At 39.7% G+C, this 23,824-nt stretch overlaps 1 protein-coding gene across 1 annotated transcript in view; it reads left to right on the top strand.

Moving 5' to 3' along the window:
• Nucleotides 1-23,824, top strand: part of LOC311199741 (DNA mismatch repair protein Msh3-like) — a gene marked incomplete at its 5' end in the record, with an annotated part of 84,937 nt that overhangs the window by 5,075 nt on the left and 56,038 nt on the right. Inside the window, 5 exons of the mRNA XM_084273875.1 lie at nucleotides 1,271-1,352; nucleotides 10,689-10,801; nucleotides 12,040-12,154; nucleotides 19,017-19,101; nucleotides 19,694-19,803. Of these exons, the coding sequence (XP_084130001.1) occupies nucleotides 1,271-1,352; nucleotides 10,689-10,801; nucleotides 12,040-12,154; nucleotides 19,017-19,101; nucleotides 19,694-19,803 (505 nt within the window). The remainder of the gene's footprint in view (nucleotides 1-1,270; nucleotides 1,353-10,688; nucleotides 10,802-12,039; nucleotides 12,155-19,016; nucleotides 19,102-19,693; nucleotides 19,804-23,824) is intronic.

Below are 23,824 nucleotides of genomic sequence, written 5' to 3'. Positions count from 1 at the left end.
CTCTTCTCCCGTGTAGACAGCGACAGAACTAGAGGGAATGGTATCAAGCTGCGGCAGGGGAGGTTCAGGCTGAACATTAGGAAGCACTACTTCTCTGAAAGGGTAGTCAGGCACTGGAATGCACTGCCCAGGGAGGTGGTGGAGTCACCGACCCTGGGGGTGTTCAAGGAAAGACTGGACGTTGTATTGAGGGACATGGTTTAGTGGGAGCTAGTAGTAATAGGTGAATGGTTGGACTGGATGATCTTTTAGGTCTTTTCCAACCTTGATAATTCTGTGATTCTGTGATTCTGTGACTTTTGTATGAGAGTTTCAAAACTCATTTTTCAGTATTATCCTGTCATCTTTTCCTTTATTCTGCTAGTCCAAAATTTTTGGTGTCTTTTAGATCTAGTCACTCTCTTCCCACTATTCAATTTACTGCTCTTGTTTATGGCACTTGAAGTTTTATTTAAAGATGCAAGGTAGGACTGTAATATTTTAGTTACACAGTATGTAATACAAAGCTCATTTTTTTCTGCCTGACACTGTATTGTCTGGTTGTGTCGACATTCTCTAAAAGTCCCTTTTGGTAAAAGACCTTGGTAATTTAGGGGGAGTTTTGAGAGTCAATTATCACTATGTTAGAGGATCATTTTAAATAGTATTAAATGGTTGCTGTAGGTCTTACAGTCAAGTATTAAATTATCTGAAGTATTTCTTAGCATGAGTAGATTCAACAGCATTTTGCAGCAGTGCATTGTCTTTGTAAAAATAAATAATTCAGTATGGAATAATATAGCTGGCTTGTGGGGGAAATATATCAAAAGCAGATTAAAATGACACTGTAATTCCTGGATTACATTTCTGCTTTCTTTTCCAAATAGTTATATACATGAGACTCGTTATTTGACCCAGACGTTGCTTCCCTCCTTTTCCCTAAACATCAGTTTTGTTGTGCTTTCCAGAGACAACAGTTCCCTGTGTGTTTCTAGTGCGTGTCATGTACTGGAAAATCTTGGCACTGGGCTCCTCGTCATGGTTACAGTAAGGAGCTGTTGCTTTTCATGCTGCAGTGTTTCCTTTTAGCTTGTGACCACATTAACAGATATATTATGCTGTTGCCTTGTGCTGTTCTCTGTGGGAACTCAGGGTGTAGCTCCTGCAGCTATGGCTGCTCCCATCCCACCGTCCTGTCTTTTGTGCTGCATTTCAGAATTCACTTTGGTCTGACCTTGGACTTGCTCTTACAACCTGCTTCTCACTTCTGTCAGCTCCTTTGTTGTACCAGTGACAGATGCTACACGGTTTAGTGAAATGACCTATGTGATGCTGGCGACCTGTGTGATGTTGGTGGTGGTCCTGCTTCAAGTGTAGGGCTGCAAAACATGACCTCCAGAGGCCCCTTGGTGATTTCTGCAGTTTTAGAGGTGGTTCTGCGTGGTCCCACTCTGCTCACTGTGATCACTCCTGACATTTAAAAAAATCAAGTGTTAAGCAGTGAAAATAGGAAAACTTGGATGGGGGAGGGGGGCAGAAGGATAAGGCACTGAAAGTCTCTCAGGGGTGAGTCCTTACACTGACCAGCTGCAAATAGTGAAATAAAGCATCTGGCCCTAGGGAGGGGCTGGAAGAGAACTGTGATACAAGCCTGAGACAATAGCCAGTGCTCCTAAAGCTATCTGGTGACAAGCTTTTGCCACAGTTTCCATTAGAACTCTGCTCTGTCTACCATCTCTTCACTCCACTGTTGGTGAGACATTTAACTGTGCTAAAGACAGCACAATTTTTTTTCCCTTCTCTCCACCATTCTTTTTTTCTGTCATAGCATGCTCCAAGTGCTTGGTGCACAGTCAAAAAAGCTCCACAGCTATTGCAGAGTGAACAGTGGGAATAAGCAAGCAAAGATAAGGTGAGGAGAGTGGTACCATGACAGTGAGTAGCTATGTTGATGTAGATACGCAGAGAACTGCATAGAACTGTTTAGGTTGGAAAAGACCATGAAAATCGTCCAGTCCGACTGTCATCGTAGCACTGCCAAATCCACAGCTAAGTCACGTCCCTAAACACCACATCAGCATGTCTTTTAAATACTTATAGGGATGGTGACTCCACCACTTCCCTGAGAAGCCTGTTCCAGGTTTTGACAAGACTTTCAGTGAAGAAACTCCTTAGTCTAAACTTTCCCAGGTGCAACCTGAGGCCATCTCCTCTTTTTCTGTTGCTTGGAAGAAGAGACCAATGCCCACCTGGCTACAACGTCCTTTCAATGAGTTGCAGAGAGTGATCAGGTCTCCCCTCAGCCTCCTCCAGGCTAAACAGCCCCATTTCCCTCAGGCACTCCTTGTAAGACTTGTGCTCCAGGCCCTTCACCAGCTTTGTTGCCCTTCTTTGGACATGCTCCAGCATCTCAGTGTCTCTTGTTCTGAGGAGCCCTAAACTGAACCTGGGACTTCAGGTGCAGCCTCACCAGTGGCGAATATGGGGGACAATCATTTCCCCAGTACTACTGGTCGCACTATTCCTGATACAGGCCAGGATGCTGTTGGCCTTCTTGGCCACCTGGACACACTGCTGGCTCACAGTCAGCTGGCTGTCAGTCAACATCTCTAGGTCCTTTTCTGCTGGTCAGCTTTCCAGCCACTCTGCCCCAAGCCAGTGTGTGGGGTTGTTGTGACCCAAATTCAGAACCCAGCACTTGTCCTAGTTGAACCTCACACCATTGGCCTTGACCCATCAATCCAGCCCTCCTGGATCCCTCTGCAGGGCCTTCCTGCCCTCAAGCAGATCAACACTCCCACCCAACTTGGTGTCATCTGTGAACTTACTGAGGGTGCTCTCCTTCTCCTTGTCCAGATAAATGATAAAGATATTAAAGAGAACTGTTCCCAGTACTGAGCCCTGGGGAAGTTCATTTGCACCTACTAATTGAGACCAGACACAATTATAACAGTTAGCTTTGACCTAGGTCAGTATTTATCCCCTCCCTTCATATAAATTACGCTTGTCTAGCTGTACATTGTTGTATGAATTTTAAGACCGTGTGTGTGAAGAAAATACTGAAAATTACCCTGTCTGGTGGAAAAGAACACAGATTATTAACATGTTGTGCAGTACTCAGCAAAGACCTGAGCAATGAAGAGAGAGGTGATGATCCATTCTTGAAGAAAAAAGGGGGAGACAGTAGTTCAGAATTTGAAAATGATCGCAAAAGCACAATGTGGTGCTCAGGTGTTTTCATTGACTCTAAGCCAGCTGCAGAGAAAGAGACACAGAGGAGTCCTCTATAACTGATTTTAGGATATAGGAGATATATATATATCTATCTCGTAGATGTGGAGCTTCATTAATTTCTGTCACCCATGTATTTTTCATCTTTGTAAATGTATTGTCTGCTTGGGGTTTTAGAAATACTTGCATTTGCTTTTACATTTCCTGTCCTTCCTTCCTTCCCACTTAAAGTTAACATCTTGAAACGAAGTAGCAAGCTTCAAAGCATTCTGTTCCTTTAAAATCCTTGGTGCTCTGGTAGGATAGAGTGTTTTATCAGGATTTTCTGTATCATAAGAAAAAGATGTTACAAGGTCTATGGGTCATGTTAGGACCATGTGGGGGTCATGTCCGTGGTGTCCTTTTGGAGAAACTCTTCATGGCTGTGAACTGTTAAACCTCTTTGTCATGCTGCTGTGTGCCTGAACCCTGAGAGTTTCAAGGACTGCAGAACAGCATGCACCTGGAGCTTGTGGAACTCTTCTCTGACAGTGAAATCATCTTTTGGGGGGTAGGGGGGAAGTCTGTGCTAATTCTCCCAGAAAATTCCAATCTTACAGAAAATTCAGGGCAGGAATACCCATAGACCACAAAATATGCCTGTTTGTGGTCGACTTCATGGTGTGCAGAAAAGAGGCAAACCACAGGGGTGATCCCAAACGATCACAAGTGAACGATTTGAGCTATATTATCACTCTCTCCTCACTCATGCTTTGATTCAGAAAGGGGTATTTTCCATGTTGGGGTGTAACTGGGTGAACGTTACTTCCTTGGCTTTAATGTAGTATGGCAGATGCCAGGTGAGATGTTCCTACATTTTGTTTGTGAGGGTGCTGCTTTGGGGCTTTTTGCTTGTTTGTTTAATTTTTTGAAGCCCAGCAAGAATAGCAGTAGCTGCTGGAGCACAACTGTGTCTGTGTTTTGTTCAGTAGTACCTAGTTTTGTTCTTACAGAAGACACAGTGTCATCTAGTACCTACCTAACCCTCTGCCCTTTGCTTTTATGATAGTTTGCTCTACTTCCTTGACAACTCCCATCTGAGTTCCTAAAGTTGAAATAGTATTTTCCTCAAATTTCTTGGACCTAGACTCTTGTAGATGTATTTTGAGTGCTTGTCAGGAGTGGTTCTGCTAAGGTGACTAGAAGGAAACTGGGATGTGCATGCTGAGAAATGTTGATAGTTTAGATAGTAAAGGACAAGCAACACATTGTCTGCAAGATTTTTCTTTGTGTGCATTATATTTTTGTAAAATATCTGTGTGTATTTTAAAAAACTGTGTCAGAGTTGCTTCTAGGCTTTCTAGCAGCTTCTAGCACAAATAAGGGTCTGGGAGTTTGATCTTTGACAAGCTGAAGGTCTCATAGGGTAATATGTTGTATGTAGTATACTGATAACATACATGTGGTAATGATTATTATTACAGGCAGCAGTGGTTTATATCACTCTGAGAGTGGCAGATACTCAAAGAACGTGACTGTGCTGCCATTTTCATTGCAACAATATTCTCTCCATTTCTGGTATCTGAAGGTTTTTCAGAGAAAATGTGGAAAAGTACTTTACTCTGGCAGGAGAAAAAAGCTGTGCTCTGGTTATAAAAATATATTTACTGAATGCCAGAAGAACAGCTGCTTGGAAATGTCATTGAGGCTTTGCCAGAGAAGCTACTGTAGCTCCATGCCAAGATTTGCCAAGAAAGGAAGGAGGATTGTTTTCCAGTTCTCACAGTCAAGTTCAAACCTAGACATCCTGAGCTATAAGAAACTGTGTAATAAAGGCAACACGATGGTGACAAATAAAGGAAATGTAGTTTCTGTTGAGCATGCTCATAAGGGGAGATGACTATGTATACTTGGATTTCTGAAAGGATTAATGCATTCAGGTTACCTTGCTCTGCTGGGCAGCGTTGGCATTTTCCCCTATGATGACACACTGGTAATCCTATTACAGTGCACTATGAGCAGTGCAGAGAAAATAGCAGTTTGAATAAAGTGTATAGGAAAAATTAATTAGATTTTTTTTGCATTTATAAATCTGTGCTTAGAATCAGAATTAAAACCTTCTTAATAAGTTGTGGGAACAGAGATTTCCCTTCCTAAATTCTGTATCATTTATGAACTTGTGATATATGGATGTGCAGTAAAGTATTGGTGCCTGCACTCTTGCGTTTGAATAGAACCATAGAATGTGTTAGGCTGGAAGGGACCTTTGAAGGCAATCTAGACCAACCCCCTCCAATGAGCAAGGACATCTTTACAATATCCAGTTGCTCAGAGCCCATCAGTCCTCACCTTGAATGTCTCCAGGGGAAGAGGCCTCCACCACCTCTGTGGGTAACCTGTGCCAGTGATCCACCACCCTCACAGTGAAGAACTTTTTCCAAATAGCCAAGCAAAATCTCCCCTTTTCCATTACCCCTTGTCCTATTGCTTCACGTCCCTGGGAACAGTTCTTCCCCAGCTTTCTTAAAGGCATCTTTCTGGTATTGGAAGGCCACTATAAGGTCCCCCCGGGCCCCTCTCTTCTCCAGACTGAACAAGCCCAACTCTCTCAGCCTGTCTTCACAGCAGAGGTGCTCCAGCCCTTTGATCATTTTTGTGGCCTCCTCTGGACATGCTCCAGCAGGTCCATGTCCTTGTGTTGAGGGCTCCAGAGCTGGATGCAGTACTGCAGGTGAGGTCTCACTAGAGCAGAGGGACAGAATCCCCTCTCTCAATCTGCTGGCCACACTTCTTGTGATGCAGCCCAGGATGGGGTTGTCCTTCTGGGCTGTGAGTGCACATTGGTGGCTCATGCCCAACTTCTCATCCACGAGCACCCCTAAGTCCTTTTCCTCAGGGCTGCTTTCTAGCACATCATCTCCTAATCTGTATGGATAACGGGGTTGCCCTGACTCAGGTGCAGGACCCAGCACTTGGCTTTGTTGAACCTCATGAGGTTCACCTGGGCCCACTTCCCCAGCCTGTCCAGGTCTCCCTGGATGGCATCCTGTCCCTCTGGCACATTAACCTCACCACGCAGCTGGGTGTCATCAGCAAAGTTGCTGAGGGTGCACTCAGTCCCACTGTCAGTATCATTAATGAAGATATTAAACAGCACTGATCCCAGCACAGACCCTTGAGGAACTCCTCTTGTCACCATCTTCCATCGGGACTTGGAGCCATTGACCACCACCCCCTAGATGTGACCATGCAGCCAATTCCTTATCCACTGAACATTCCACCCATCAAATCCACATCTCCAGTTTAGAGAGAAGGATGTTGTGGGAGACTGTGTCAATGGCCTTACAGAATTCCAGATAGAAGGCATCAGTAGCTCTTCCCTTGTTCACTGATGCAGTTGCTCCATTGCAGAAAGCCACTGGATTGGTCAGGCAGGACTTGCCCTAGTAAAGCTGTGGTGGCTGGCTGGAATCCATGGCTCCATGTGCCTCAGAATAGCTTCTAGGAGGATCTGTTCCACGATCTTCCCAGGCACAAAGGTGAGGCTGACAGGGTGGTGGTTCTTAGGGTTCTCTTTCCTACCCTTTTCAAAAATGGCTGTGATGTTTCTTCTCTTCCAGTCACTAGGGACTTTACCTGACTGCTATGACTTTTCACATATCCTGGAGAGTGGCTTGGCAACTGCATCAACCAATTCCTTCAGGACTCTGAGACGCATCAGGTCTCGCAGACCTGTGTGAAACACAAGTCACGACCCTGATCTTCTCTTACAGTGGGAGGGACTCCCATCTCCTTAGTCCCTGTCTTGTGCGCCCTCAACTTGAGAGCGGTGAGGGCAGAGGTCACCAGTGAAGACCAAGGCAAGAAAGTTGAGAACCTTAGCATTTTCCTCATGTGTTGTTACCAGTTCACCACTGTTCCTCATCATGGGCAGTACACTTTCTTTAACCTTCCTTTTCTGGTTGACATAACCTGTAGAAGCCCTTCTGTTTTTTCTTGGCATCCCTCGCTAACTTCAGCTCCAGCCATGCCTTGGCCATCCTGACCTCTTCCCTACAGAACCAGGCAACATCCCTGTACTTTTCCCAGGATACCTGTGCCTGCTTCCACTGCCTGTGTAATTCCATCTTGCTTTTTGGTTTGACCAGCAGGTCACGACTCAGCCATGTCTGTCTCTTGCCTTCCTTGCCCAGTGTCTTACACCTGGGGATTTAGAACTCTTGTGCTCTGTTGAAAGCATCCTTAGATAGTCCTATGAATAGTCCTAATGCAGAATGGACAGGGAAGAATATTAGTTGGAAAGTGAAATTCTGGAGTCATTTGCTTTCCTTAGGAAAGCTGCCTGAGATGTAAGAAAACTTGGTTTGCATGTGTTTGTTTTTCAGGACATCTTTATGCACTTCATGCCTTGATACAAACTATATTCTTCTTGCTTTTAGCATTTTTTTAGTCTTAAGAGATCCCCCTCTCTCCATCCCACCCAAGTTTAATGATCTCTTTTAAATATTTTCCCTGCAGCACCTTGTAGAGCAATGAATCTTTAAGTTCATGGATTGAATTGTAAGATAAATAGAGGGATAATGTTGATCCTTTTATTTTCCTTGTAGGGTGACAGATAAATTAGTCTCTGTAGTAAGTGAATCATAGAACAGTATAGGTAGAAATGGACTTAATATATTAGGTTATTTGCACAAAACTGTGTGTGTGTGTAAACCTGTGTCTCTGGTCAATATCCAGTTAAAGGTAGTAGCCAGAAAAACTTGTGCTAGGAATGTAAAAGGCTTTGAAAAGTTGAGTTTCATCACTGACTAGTCCTATCAGCATCATGGGACTATTGGATTGCTTGTTTTCAGAAGTACTACAAAGGATATCAATAAAATACTGGATGAGCTGCACAGCAGTTCATTGCAGATGTTCTGACAAGAATGATGTTTACAGAAGTTGATGGCAAATTGACTTCTGATTTAAATAGGCATTGGTAGCTGGAGAGATAAAGCATCAACATAAGCATCAACATATCATTCTGGCTATAATCAGAAAAATGGCCTATGGGTGATCATCTGGCTAAACAAAGGACAGACATGAGAACCTTCTGCAGAAAATTTTATTTTCATACATCTTGATAAAAATGCAGATTTTTCTTCATGTTGAATAGATATATGTAACCTAGTTTTTTTTTGCTTTATCTAGAATTTCAGACATACTTTTAGATAGACAAAATGTCAGATACTTGTTTGATTATGCCTTATCTAGAATATGTATATTAAAATATGTGAAGAACTATTTCCTACCAATATATAGTTGATGGACAAAGGTATCAGTATAAGTCACTCAAGTTATATTGATTGTAAGTATAATTTGCCAAAGTTGATGCTATGAAGCTGGATACATCTGGTTATGGAATGAAAGAAAAATCACAAATGCATTGAAGAAAATGCCAGTTTTTCTCTCTTTAAAAACAAGCAGGTGTGGCATGAATCATTCAATGAATTAACCTCCCCAAAGTCTCCTGTTTTGTCATTGGTTCTAAAAACTAGCTCTGCAGACCTTGCTAGGCCTGGCTTTTCTGAAGGCAGTGTTTTGAAAACAAGTGGAAATGAAAAATAAAAAGATTCCTGCTGTCTTGTTGGACTGGCTCAAAGGCTGGTACTCTGCTAACCTCCAGATACCCTACAACATGTTTTAAAAAGTTTAATGCTGAGGTGGTATTCTTGAAAAAGGCTGTAGTGACTATCCATCCTAATTTAGCAGAATGGATGGATGTGTTAGAGCAGATTATTACTGAAGGTTAGAGCAAGTGAGAAATGCAAGGAGGACAATAGGTGATTGCTATCGGAGGTTGGGGAGCACAGACTAATTGTCTTTTACAGAAATCCATTTGTTACAAAAATGTTTGCTCATTCAGAGTATGATTGGGGCAGAGGAGAGTCACAGAGGATCTAAAGACTAAAAGCTTAATTAGATCAGTCAGTTAAAACTAAGGGACTTGAAGTAGGCAAGGGATCACCTGGGATGTGCTAAGAAAAATAAGACCTCTAAGACTCAGTTAGTTTGTCACTATTTTACCTGTTATAGGAAAATATCTCTCATTTTTAAGACTTGATCCTCAGAGACATATTGATGCTTTCTGATGGAGATATGTACGATGTAATGCAGAAACCCTGGCTGGCTGAAATAAAAAAGCCCTGTAAAAAGGGTATTGATTAATTTCCTTCCTATAATACCTACACAATCCCTCACATTGGCATAATTCCAGTGTGCTGGAATTATTTGGTTAATTCACATCCGGTGGTAGTATGATATTCTGATACTCTGGTAGTATGATGCTTAGATACTCTGAGGCCAAGTATGTTTTATAAATGTCTTTTACTGTCAGCTTCCTACTGGCCACTTCAGTGCTATTCTGTAGCTGTGTAATTAGGCTCAGTGTTAGCAGGGGGAATGTGTATGATTTTTGTTTTGGTTTTTAACCAGCACATCTGTTGAATGCTGAATTACCAGCTCTACAAATTAAATTGATAATGCAGCATCCACTTTTCATTTCAGTGAGCAGTTAGGAAAATCAGCCAGTGTAGAAAGGTTGTATCTTGTAAAAAGCACACACATATTCTCCTCTGAGTCAGATTTTGGCATCTCAGGTGTACTGCTTGACGCTCTAGCCCAGGTACCACACAAGAGTGTGCATTGCAAAGAATAAAGGGCTTTGCCACTGACTTTCATAAGCAGGCTGTGGAAGCAGGGGTCACAGGAAACAGGCTAGATTAATTTCTCATGGGTCACAAAACTGGCTGAAACCCTGTACTGCTGTAATTCTCAGTTATTTGCTGGCAGGGAAGGGTTCATTTGGCTTAATGGTGGAACAGAGTAAGTTTGCTACATTTGCTGGTACTGTGAAACTGGCAGGAGCTGCTGGCTTGTTGGGAGCATTGGGCCATCATTAATGACTCCCTGACAACCAAGAAATCACCTCCTTTAGTACAAGGAAGATAAGAATCTTCAAATAGTTACAAAAGGACAAGAATACTTTATTTCAGCTTTATAAAGGAAAAGGTTGTAGGTTAATGTTGCAGTGAGTTGTACAGCATACAACAAAGCCTTTAAAGGATAATGAAATGTGGTAATACATAGCACAGGGTAATTGCTTTATTGTTTACTCAGTCTTTAAGAATAGATAAGGCAAATACTTGTAATGTTTGATGAAAACATTTACATCTATGTTGCAGGTGTACTAGACAACCTCTTGAAGTCTCTTCTGGGCTTGCTTGCTGTTGCTGTTTGGATTTTGTTTGCACTTTTACAATGGAAAGAAGAAAGCTTTTTGAAAAAAAAAATCACACTTAGATTCTAAATGTTTCCAGCCCACACAAATAACTCATCTCTTCATTTTTTAACCATTCAATTCTTAACAAATGAAAGAGAAAAGAAAGTACGCTTTTGTAGTAAGTGTTCTTCATGAAGGAAGCATAAATACTCAAAAGTCCATTATTTTTTCTTTGCAGGTTACGGGATGACCGAATCAGGATAGAAAGGATGGGAAAACTTCATTTTGAATACAGCCATGCTTTCCAGCTGATCACTGATTTTTACACAAAAGAAGTGCCTGATACTACAGGTATCTTGTTCAGATTTTTACATAAAAGAAGTGCCTGATATTACTGGTCTGCCATTGACAACATCTGTTAGCTTTTGCACAGATAAAAATCCATCCTCTTAGCTTTTACACAGATAAGGAATACATGTGGGTATACCTCATCAGGTCTCACGAACTTGTCAATGTCCAATTTGGTTAAGTGTTCCCTAACTTGCTCCTCCTCTGTTAAGGACAAATGTTCAATGCTTCAGAATTTTCCACTGGTCTGAGAGACCTTGTGTTCCTTAAAACACATCTTACCAGTAAAGCCCAGAACAAAGAAGGCACTGAGTTTCTCAGCCTCATCCATGTCCTTTGTCAACCTGCAAGCTTGAACATTCTCTGTATTCTTCCTGGATCACTTGTTCCTGCTTCCACCTCTCGTACTCCTCCTTTCTTACGTTTGAGCTATTTGGGAGCATCATGTTCATCCATTCAGGCCTTCTGCCACTTTTGCTTAATTTTCTGTACACTGGGATCTTTATTGAGTTGAAGGAGGTGAATCTTGAAAATTAACATTATTTAAATAGAAATGAATATAGGGTTAACATGCCTTTTTAAAAAAAAATCTTGAAGATGTGTGTTTAGGCAGGTTTAAATTTACATGTATGTAGCAACTGAGGGAAATTATTCAACATCTGAAATGTTCAACTTCTTGTGTGTGTTAACAGTCTAAGAACAGCTTTAAAACATCTGTGAAAAGAAAATTAAATAAGGTTTTAAAAATACCAGTTAATGTTGAGATATTATGCAGTGAATTTTCCTATTGTTTCAACTGGAACAAGGGCTGTGTTAGGGCGCTGTCAGATACAAATAGCTGTCTCACAAAGATGGAACCATATTCTACAGACTGGCCAAGGCAGATAAATCATTAGCACATGTGCCAAGGCCCGTTTGTTCCTTTTTAACTTACACAGATGTTGCCTACAGTAATGGAGAGTCCAGAATTTTTATTTGTTTGTACATTTACAAATTTCCTACACCAAGTTAGTCATTTTTATGAAGCAAAATCGTGGAGTCAACTGTTTTTAAGTGTTTACATTATTGTAATGTTCTACATTCTTTGGAACCATATCTGTTGTTTTGGAACCTCACTTTATGTTGATTTATAGATATCATAGAACAGTGTGCATATATTACAGATTTCTATTTATTTAAATTGAAGAATAGCTTTTTCTGAAATATGTTGCATGGTAAACAATGAGATGGGTTTTTTTTAGGTCCTCAAAAACTATCTGTAATACTAAGCTTGGATAAGCCTGTTGTTTGCTCTCTGGCAGCAATAATTGCATACCTCAAAGAATTTAATTTGGAAAGGATGCTTTACAATCCAAGGTAAGTTGCCTTATATAAACTTCCAATTCACAGCACCAATAGATGTACCATTGTTCTCTAGTCAGTTTTATCAGACAACTTCCCTTCAATGTAATGAACCCTCCTGCTAGAGCGATCAACATAGTCTTTTTAAAAACTCTACTTTACATTTAAACTCTTAATCAGAACTAGAAGAATCAAGTGTTTTGGGGGTTATTTTCCCCCGCATGATGTTTCATGAATATCTTAATGAAATATGTTTGTCTAGACATTACTATCAGTAATGTAAATAAACTTGTACTGCTGCCAAGTGTATTGAAATCAAATAGGGTGCAACACTGGAAGATAGTAGGAGGGAAGTTTTAGGTTTGTTAGTCAGCCTCAGCCATCATATCTCAACCTCAGTTTTACCCTGAATAAAGTTTTGGGCTTTTTGGCAGCTTTAAAAAAAACACAACGAACAACAAAACTCACCTGTAATTTAGCTTTGCAGTTGTTTCATTTTGCCAGAGGTGTATAAGGAGGTATAAATGCTAATGTGTTGTAATGTTTAGACTGTACTCAGCAGGTCTGAGATAGTGAATCTAGTTATCTGTTACAAATAAAACAGACATTCAACACACCCTGGCTTTGGAACAACCATGCAAAACATTGGTCATAGAACATCACCATTTGTGCAAGATTACTACAAAACCACACAGAAATGGAAATAATCTTGTCTTCCCTTTTGTAGTCACAACACTTAGGTTTATTAGATATGCTCAGTTGAGTACTCAAAATTTGTAACAGGATTATGCAGGTGGAATCAAATGAAAATTGAAATACTGCCACTCAAGCATCTTTTTATCCTGTCTTGCACAAGTACAAAAGATGGCAATCCTACCTGTTGTAAGTTTGAAAAAATAATTGAAGCTTATTAAATGCTTTAATAAAACAGCTTTATCTGTTGTGGATCCTGTGCAAAATATTCTCTTGGTTCTTTCAGTATTCTTCTGTCCAGTAAGTAGACAGGCTTTAACAAAGTAAGTCTGGCTACAAACTGGAACCTTAGAAATATGTCATCAGTTGTAGATTGTTCACATGTTTGTATGAGATAACTGCAGTTGCAAACCTTACTATGAAGGGCCACCAACATTTACAGGTTTTTAAAAATGCAGCTGCAATAAAAAACTGACTGCAGATACCAGTTTTAAACTTCTCTAAGATGCCTACTAAAATATCTAGAAATTACATATACCTGTTTTTTCTGGTTTTTGGAATAAATTTTCTACCTTAGCCCTTTCCCTCTTCAAGTGCTATCAAAATGTTAACAGAAAGAATTGCTGTGGTGTCTTTTAAGCTATCTCCCATGCCTCATCCACCAAAGAGTGTTCTGACCTGTTGTATTCCTGCTCATCCTCTTTCATAGGCTTGCTTGTTTCCATTTTCTTTCTGTTTTTTTTTCTTTTTCTTTTTTTTTCCTTTTTTCTTTCTTTTTTCTTTTTTTTAAATACTTGGGTGGCAAGGAAGGGAGCAGGATAAATCTTCTTGAGAGTTTCTGAAGAAAGTGAACTGCAAGGAAATGCCATTCCACTTTCAGGTCACTGGTGTCACAGTGTGTTACGTGCGATTGCACACAAGGTGAATGTTCTTTCACATGGGGGAAACAGAAAATACATCTTTTATGTAGAATTCAGAAGCAAAGGACAAACAACATTATGTGAAGGCTTACCTAGCAGCGGTCAGTCACATTTCTAGGAACTGCATCTTAAAATCAAGTATAATTACAGACCGGAAAGGAAAAGCACTAAATCTTAAGAGTTGACATTTGCCTGCTGAAGGTTGCTTTAACTGACTTCCTGTGAATGTACAAGCACCTGAGTGGAAAGGCAATGAACTGTTTGATACCTTGGTGATAGGCCGTAAAGAAATAAAATGCATTCCTTGAGGTAACTTTGTTCCTGTGCGCAGGAGCTTGGATTCTACTACATTTATTTCTAAACCCTTTACTGCTTTGACTGTTCTGATACTGAATTCTGCTTGCTGGTTTTAGTGTGTCACATATATTGAAACAGTGAGGCAAGTACTGAGGCAAACTCAACTTTAGTATTTTTCCTAATGCCAACAAAATACTGTCTAATTACTGAGAAGGGAGAGCCATTTATGCAAAGGGTGCCAGGCTTACAAATCCTCTGTGATTCTGCAGGAAATAGAAGAGAGAGGCTTCCATAGTACTGTCAAGCAACTTAAAATTCCTAAGAGAATTCAGGTCAGTGAGCATATACTGATGAGTCAGTGAGCATGAAGTTAGACTTGTGAGATAGTTTCCAGTTTATTAATGTAAGTGACACAGATCAGGATGAAAAGGACCTACCTGATAGGAAGAGTGACAAAAGAATTCCTTGCATCTCTGTTCCCTCTTCAGATAAACACTCTTCTCTCAGCTGGACAAAGTTCCAGCTCAATTTAACAATAAGATTCATAAAGTGAATTCAATAAGTGATGAGGATTCTTCATTACTGGGAGGGACGAATTATGTTTTAATATTCAGGTAAAGCTTTTAAATCCACTTTTTCAGATCCTAAATAAATAAAGCAAAATCCTAAAAAGGAGAAAAGATTTCTGCCACAGCAGACCCTGGAACACGCACAGACTGCATTAGAGCTCTAACAGCAAGTGAGAGTGGATCTAACAATGAATGATACAAACTTTTTTTAATCAACATGATTTAAGACCTTTGCATACAGAGACACCTTCACTGGCTTTTGACAAGAAGCTGGTACACAGCTAGGAGAGGTTTCCAAATACCAGTAGAGTACCCAGTATTGCTTGAAAAATCATAATTTTCATCGCAGTTGCTGGGAGATGTCTAAGTGTGTTTTAAATTTAGCTACATGTTTTCCAGCATATTGGACACAGAAGAGAGAGACTGCAGTGATACATGAACTTCAAGAAATGCAGGGAATGAAAGAGACAGGTATCTTTCTGAAGGAGGGGAGCAGCTTTGCAACTGCAGGGCTATTGAGCAGAGAATATAGACAGAGGCAGAAGTGAAAAAGGTGAGGGGAGGGTTAAAATGGCTTTGAGGGAGAAGAGGGAAAGAATTCAGGGAGAGGAGAAGTGTTTGATTGTACTTTGTAGTAGGGGTGGAAGGGAGTTAGGGAGACGAAATTGACAGAGAAGTCAAAATACAAGTTCTTCAGCTTAAAATGGTGAACATCCTTGGGTTTTCAGGGGGAATGTCACCAAACTCGAGGGAATGGTGTTCATAAGGCTTTCATATCTCTTGAGTGCTGATAACATCAGAAACAGAAGGTGTACAAGACAATGCATCTATTTTATTACCCACTGTCACTGTGAGAAAGGGCATACTGAAATGATTTTGGGAGACTTCAAAGTCAGCTCAGGAGCGTGAAGGGCTGGTAAAGGGAAGACATGATTTTCAGACACTAAGAAGAGGTGCTTAGGACAGGATATTCCATCTCTTCTAAGACTTCAGAAGAGCAGCAGGTGGGCCCTCCTGCGTGGTGGACATTTGGAGCTTGTAGGAGTACTGAGGCTGTGTACAAGGAAAGTGGGCCAAGAGGCTGCTGACGTCTGGGTAGAGCAAGGTTGCAGGCCCACTGCTTGGGGTGAGTCCAGTGGAGAAAAAGAAGACTAATTCAAGATAAAATTGATGGGGTCTGTTTCTGTTTCTCTTAATTCTTCCTAGGTCCTCTGATTTCTGTTCTTGTTCTTGGCTTCGTATTTCTTATTTTTGTGTGTGTTTTTTTAGGTTGTTATTGGTTTAGGTGGAAGTTTCTGGATTCCTGTTGCATCACAGCTCCAGATCAGAAGTTCTATCCCTGTAGCAATAATTTGCTAATAAATTTAAAACTGGTTAATTAAATACAAAACATAGTCTGAGCTTGATGTCCTTCGCTACTTAGACTGTAGTAAGTATCTTTCTGAGAAATTGAGAGGCTTGTTTTTACTTCTTAAAGCTGAATGGGGATTTCTGCAACTCTTGTCTAAACATATAGCTTTGTTCAGTGGTTTATTCACCCTTAGAAATCTCAAAGACACAGACACCAGAGGTCTGTAAAAGGTAATTGAGCACAGAAAATCTGCTGCTTAGTAGGCTTTCAATGCAGTGCCTTGCAGCTTTGCTGGAAAGATTGTACAGATTTGCAAAATTAAAGTTGTTGAGAACTACTGATCTGAATAACATGCATTCAATTAGGGTGGGTTACTAAGTACAAAATGATATATAATATCTTCTGTGGAGAGAATAATGAATAAAGCACAAAAGGTGCCTTTCACCTCAAGCTTCTTGGGAGGCAGAATAACCAAGATGATGCACGGGTGAGACAGAATAATCAAAGTCTGAGGATGTAGTTTACTGTCCTAAAGCAATCATATTTACCTTTTAATACTCATCATCAAGTGTGGTTCTACTCTGAAATGTCATTTCATGAGTAGGAACCTCTTCCTCATGAGTATTCCTCAGAACTGTCCTAAACCTTACTAGAGGCTTGTGTTTCTTTTTGTTTCCTCTCTTTGTTTTCCTTGACTCAGATGGCATGATCCCACCTTGCCTTGCTCATGTCAATTCTGTTCTGTGCTGTTTAAGTACTTTACAGTTGCAAACCTGTCCTTTGAAACCCAGGTCACTGTCACCTACAGAAGGAACTACTGCATTGTCATTTAGTTGATGTGATTTTGAAGGGTTGTTATTTACTGATGCAGGATATGGTTGAGAGCAGCACATTAGAATTTCTCACAAGGGGGTTGTTGACATCCTTGCTGCAAAACCGGCAGGGATGACTTAGTATTTGTTTACAGCCACCTTCTTATGCCATTTTGTCCCTAAATATCCTACAAAGAGTCTGTTCACGTTTTTATCAAGTTCTGATCCCAAGCTGAAGGAAGATGAGTGGGTGGAAGCAAAACATGTTCTGTGCAGTGACATCTGGAATTGTTGGTTGGGCATATACGGCAGTTGATCCTGGCTGTTACTCATGTACTCTCAGCTCTCAGTTATCAGGGTTAATAGCAGGGTTGAGGAGCTCAGGTAACGCAAATACCTGGATAATACAAAACACACATAATTTATGCTGTGAGAGCAACTTTGGCACATCTAATTCTGAAAGAATAGTAAATATACTCTGCAATGGAGTAGAGTTAGTGGTCTTCAGATACCAACAGAGAGCAAGCTTGCTGTGAAACAACACAGGGTGTGAAGTGCTCTGGAGGCAAGTGAAGTGGGGAAGCACTAGAGCCAGGAAATAGGCAATCTTGAAACTCACATGTGGGTGATTGCGGGTTAATAGAAACAGCCAAAAGCATCCTTTCCATTTTCAGCCATGGTTCCTACACTGCTGGCTTTTAGAGACTACAGGCAAACTGAAATGCAGTAAATGGGGAAACTGCAGTTTAGCCAAGTCCCAGATACAGAAGAGGTGCTTTGGAAAGAGTGGGTAGGATATGTTGCAGATCATAAGGATAAATCATTCCTATTTAATTTTTGCAAGCGTCAGCAGTTGAAGATAATAAAAGGAAGTATTGTTTTGTTGCTTATAATTTTGTATACTTTGAAGACTTGCTGCTTCTTTTGCCTCCAAGGTTTTGTTTTGCTGGTCAGCTTTGTTGGTTGCTGGGATAGCATACTAAATCAGAATAATTATGACAATGGGTGCAGTTCAGAGTCAAGCTTACTTCCAAACCGTCACTGAAATTCTTTAGGGCATCAGTTAAAGGGGCTGCTGCCACCTTTTTTTTGGTTGTGTGTGGAAAATACTTCTCCTATGACTCATTATTTAGGAAATATGCTAGTAGGCCCCAACACCTGCATACAACATAAATATATAAGATTAGTCTCTGAATATTTCATGTTTCTGAAAGTTTTTTTACAATTTTTGTTTTTAATATAGCAATAATGCAGCTGTGTATGCCTAAAACAAAAGTTTGAGCATTTGAGTGCTTTCCCAGAGTGATTAAAATTGAATGCAGTGAAAAAAAACTTGTGAAAAGTCAAGAAAGCAGTTTTAAATTGTACCTAGCAAGTAATTCTCTTTAGTCTAAGACAATAAAGAGTGTCCTAGATTTTGTGCAAAGGGCAGTCAGCAGTATGATTAACCTAGACAATCACGACTTGATTTGTCAGAAGCATTTAGTGAGGATCTTGCACTTTGTGGTCCCGGCTACCACATGTGTATGTCTGACTCTGGAATAATTTTCCTATCTAATATGACCACACATACAATACAATACAATTATTTTATTAATGTTTGTTCTAAGCCAACACAACCTTTGGGTTGGTCTCATCTGTTCTGTTAGGGAGTGTGAACAAGTCGGGTAATTTCAGTCATAGTTATTTCAGATTAAAAATAAAGTAGTTTAAATATGTTTTAGTTTTCCTAAGTAATTGTACTAACGCCAATTTAAATTTGTAGTAGTAGTGAAAAGTAAGAATATGTCTTTTGATACACTGTTTTGATGATGTGTTTAAAGTCTGTTCTACTCTTGAAATATTCTTAGTCCTATCCCTGACCTTCATCTTACAGTAACAGAACACTAACAAAAACAAGTACTTTTTCAGTTTCATCATAGACTGAAGAAGGGGCACTTCTTTAACCAGTTAGTGCATTAGGATTAGATAATAGGAGAGTAGGATTTTCTTCTGGGCTGTGTCAGAGTCATTGTAGGAAACTGGGAATTGAGTCATAAATCTTGTTTTCCTAAACAGTAAATTAAACTAAGTTGTAAGTATTCAGTTCTTTTATTTATTTGAATAGATTTTAATGTCTTGATTACTTTTTATTTTGGATAACGAATGAATTCTCTAATGTGAGAAACTTGACAGTGTTTTTACCATTATGTCTATGCCTTAATTTAAAATATAACATGAAATTCCTCTCCCCAGCAATTTCAAACGCCTGTCAAGTGAAACTGAATACATGACAATTAATGGGACAACAATGAAAAATCTTGAAATTTTACAGAATCAGGTAAGGACAGCTGACATTTAAAAACATTTTTTTTTCTTTTTTTAAGAAATGCTGAGATCTTCATAGTTGCTTGACATGTTGTTGCCAATGAAGTTAGTTTCCAAATATCACACAGGTTTAAATTCTTCTGTATGGGATTGAACTGAAGGAGGAGGAGTACATTTTCAGAGGCATAAACGAAAGTTAATCTGTGCTGGCTGTTAGTATGAATTAGGAACCTTATTGCACTTTCACTAGCAAAGAACTTTCCTAAAGTTTGAGTTCTTGAGCAACTGCAGACAAGTCATAGGACTGTAGTAGGGTTTGTTTTTCTTTTGTGCTACTGCACCGACCTTTATCTGCAGACTTAATTTAACATGTGTAAATTATTCCAGTCGTTTTCTAAAAAAAATTTCTGTCTAAAGGAAAAACATACTTAAGTATCTTACGATTGCTGGAGGTACTTTATGTAAGGCATTGTTGGTGAACAAGATCTGTAAACATACAGTTGCTCTGTCTTAAAGCCTCAACAGAATGTTTAAGGAGTATAGTTAAGATCTTTAAGTAACTGATTATTCAGTTAAAAGTAATGGTGCTTTTTTTACTGTTTTAGACTGATAGGAAAACAAAAGGAAGCCTACTCTGGGTCTTGGATCATACTAAAACTTCCTTTGGACGTCGAAGATTGAAGAAATGGGTAACCCAGCCCCTCATTAAATCCAGGTGAGATAGTTCTTTACTGTAGGCTAAATTTGTGTTTATTTTTTCCTAAAGATTTGAGGTCCATGGTAGAGTTTAAACAGGAAATTATATGATAGAAGATGTGGATGTTATATATAGATTGGAAAGAGTTAAACCACTGTTTGGGCGCCGGGCATCTAAGTAGTTCAAACCAGTAGGTTTGGAGCAAGTTAGAGATTTCTATGCAGAAATCAGAATGAGTACTGTTGTGTTTCAGTATCCTTTTTCAGACCATGGATGAGGATTGCCTGCTATTGGAGGATGTTTTATTCCAAAATATGCCAGTTAGTGTTTGATGTCTTTCTTGCTTCACAAGTATTTGCATCATTAATGTATTTGATTTGCTCTAAATTAGCGGTGGATATTTCTGTTAGCCCTGTATACAATATGTTGCATATGAAAGTATTTCTTTTTATTAGTTCTGAATATTAGTTCTGATATACTATATATATTGTATTTCTTTTCATTAGTTCTGATCACTCTTGTATATTGAGCTATGCTTTATTAATTAGCGCTTCAGAAATGCTTTATTTTATAATGTTGTCATGCTCATGCTTGGTCTTAGTTGTCTCCTGAAATGAAATCCACTTTTTCTGATTTTATTTTGCAGGCTTTATTGGAGTGTTTTACTTGAATATGTAGTAAATAGCAGTATTGAGTCCATGGAAAGCTTGTTGACTACATTTAAAGTTTTTTGGATTTGTTCCTTGGAATGTGTGTTCTGTGATGGTTGTCAATGTAGATTTTACTTGTCACTTCAGCTATAGCATAGAGAAAATCTTTTTGGTTTGTTTGCCTAAAATAATTTTTTTACTGTTTTACTTTTAAAAATACATTGAACTGCTCTAGCTTTTATTAAATTCTAACAGTTCTAATTAGGTGTACCAATATTTTTGCACCTTGCTGTTGTTGGTAATACACAAAAGTTTCTATGGAACCAACTTTTTTTCCTTGACAGAATTTTTAATATGTTTATGTACTATATTCTGAAGCATCTCTGCTTAATTTTCTTATTAGCCTTTTTGTAAGGATCTTTTCTCAATAGTGAAAGAAAAGCTCATAGCTATTTTTTCCTTCCTATTTGATTGATTTGTAATATTAGAGAACATTTCCATTTGTAGGAGCATTACTTGCCCCGCTTTTTAAACTGTTTCACTCTGCAGCTTCTGGCAGAGATTAAAAACGTTGATTTCAGTATGCTATTTTTTAAAAAAGATAAATTCTTGTGATAGTAGCTTTTATATATTTCACCCACTCCAAAAAGGCTTTTTATGTAACTATCCTAAAATACTATTAGATTCTGTGGAAGTTGGTTAAGTGCCTGGTGTTCTCCTTGAAAGCATTTAGATAGATTTGCTGGGCCACTTTACAGGAATGAATTGAAATCAATTGGTTTCTGTTTTTTCCCTACCCTCTACGACCTTTTGGGAATTGCTGGTAAAACTGTCGGCGGGGGGAGCCAGAGCACAGGCTCTGGTGTGGTGTGTGGCAGCACTGAGTTGAGTGTCTCTGAGCTTGCAGCAGGTGAAATACCAGTCAACAGTAAAATAGAGCCCTTACGTGGACGCAGAGGACAGAAATCTGCTTGGGACTTCAGGCCTTCTCAGTAAACAGCTAAATTTGCTGGTTAAGAAAGAAGCAATTCTTCCTTGTTTCAGTGCAGAACCAGCTTTACAAATTGGCAGTTTTGGTTTCTTCTCTTTCTCTTTCTCTGCTCTTTGCTCCTTCAAAGCTGCGACAGGGGAGGTTTTGGATGGGTCCTAGGAAGAGGTTCTTTACTGAGAGGGGGGTCAGGCACTGGAACAGGCTCCCCAGGGAAGGGGTCACACCTCTGAGCTGGACTGAGGTCAAGAAGCTTCTGGACGATGCATTCAGTCCCATGCTCTGACTTGGCTGGGCCTGTGTGGAGCCAGGAGTTGGACTCACTGATGCTTATGGGTCCCTTCCGACTCCGGAGATTCTAGGATTCCATAATTCTGCAGATTGCTACTTCCCCTTTCTAGCCTTGTTTCTCAGTATGGAAGGAAGCTCTGTGGTTGTAGGGGACACTGCTCCCTCCTTGAAGCTAAAAAAGCTATTTTGTTTCTGCGTATTTCTCCCTTTCTGACTTTGTTGTAATTTCATGTACTCAGTGCATCAGACATTCAGCAATATTGTTTCCATTAATGCACACAAATGCTCTCAGAGAACAGTCTGTAATTGTAATTCACCTGTGCCTCCTGGAGTGACATTTTCAGAGGAAGTAGGGTTTCTGTGCTGCGTCTTTTCTAGTCAGTGGGCAGATGCATTTCCCTTAGTGTATCAGAAAGTGAGAGGATTAATTGCATACTGCTTTATGCCTTATAGTTGAAAATCACTAGGGATGATGATTAAATTTCCAGGGGAGAAACTATACACTAGACTGAATAAAGGTGGAATGTGTACAGACAGCTCATTTGGGCAATCCTGAAGTTGTCTGTTAGATCATCAGTGATCAGTACCTTGGCTTAATCAAGGAAGTTCTAATGTCCTCACTTACTCACCTAGGTATACAATGATGAGATAAGAATGTGTGAATCATTGAAGACTGAACTTTTTAGGAGGAATCAGGAAAGTCATCGTTTTTTGAAGGAGTCTGCTGATTTGAGTTCCATCTTTGTGGATTACAGACCCCTTATCTTGCCTTGCTCATCTTGCCTTTTAAATGTTAAATTCCATCAAGTACCTTTCTTGCTTAATTTCTGTAGGGGGAGCAGGAAGAAAAGGAAATAGAAAGCTGAGTTGGTTGGAACATCTTTGACTGAAAAACATGCTCTTAGTTTGTGAGTTATGAAAGTATCTAATACAAAATTTTAAAAGCTGGAAGTGATGTTTCTTGTGTGTGTGATGCGAATATAGTAGTTTGCACAGTGCTCTCTCTTTGGGATGATAGCTGCTGTTTTATGAAGTAAATTTGTATTTTTTTCATATTCTGTTAACTCTCTTAGGGTTTTTTTGTATGTTATGTATGATATGCAGAAGCTAACGTAATGAGGTTAATTATAAGATTAGGGATAGCAGAATGCCCTAAACATAGAGTTCAGCGGTCATGCAACTTACAACGTGGGAAACTTTCTTTTTTGGGGACAACAGGCCTTGTTAGTGTGTGCTGAAATAGGACAAACACCCATTCTCTTGCCTGCACACATGACTTCACATCTGTGTTTTGAGGATACACGTGTCAGTTCTGGTGTAGCACAAGCCACAGAACATGCTTAGTGTCCTGGACTAAATGTAGAGCAAAAAACTAAACGCCTCTAATGTAAGTCAGTGTGCCATGGGAAAAGAGTGGTTGTCAAAGGTTTCATCAATGTCTTGGTCCTCTGCAGTAACAGAGATGTAGTGAGATAAAAGTGGCAATACCCACCTCACCTGGAGGTCCAGTGTCCCTGCTTTCTGTGCAGACCCTGAGGTAGTGGCAAGGTGTAGCCAGCACGAGGGTCAGTGTTTTCTCAGTATTCCCAATACACCTCCATGTCAAACACTCTGATGCTGCCACTGGTGCTGAGTTCATGGAAAATGAAAAAGTCTAAATTCTTCCAGACCATTAGTAGAAGTCCAGAAGCATGGAACTAATTAGTTAAAAAGTATTCTAGACCACATCAAATACATGGTGATGAAACCTCTTTTTGTGTGCTGCAAGGGGCATCAGCAGATCACTTAAAACCTTGTTAGGATGAGCTCACATTTTTGTCCCCAAATTCACCCCAAGGTATTTCAGCTTTTTACTGTGATGTAGTTCATGATCTTGTCTCCACAGCACACTGTTTACCAGTAGTAAATATGGGTTAGAATGGTTAGAACTAGTTCCTTGCTTGTTATTTATTTGTAGTCAAATTATAATAATTTATCTTTTTCTAGTTAAAGCTGATGTTTAAATCTCAAGGAAGGGCAAAATTTTTGTGTATTCAGAGAGTTGCCAGAAATATTTTAACCTTTGCTTTGTGCTAGGGAAATGAAGTATCTCAAAAATAAGTTTTCCATT

Source organism: Gallinula chloropus (genome assembly GCF_964237585.1).
Source record: "Gallinula chloropus genome assembly, chromosome: 21".
NCBI classification, from domain to species: domain Eukaryota; kingdom Metazoa; phylum Chordata; class Aves; order Gruiformes; family Rallidae; genus Gallinula; species Gallinula chloropus.
This window is presented reverse-complemented; position numbering and strand designations above follow the sequence as displayed.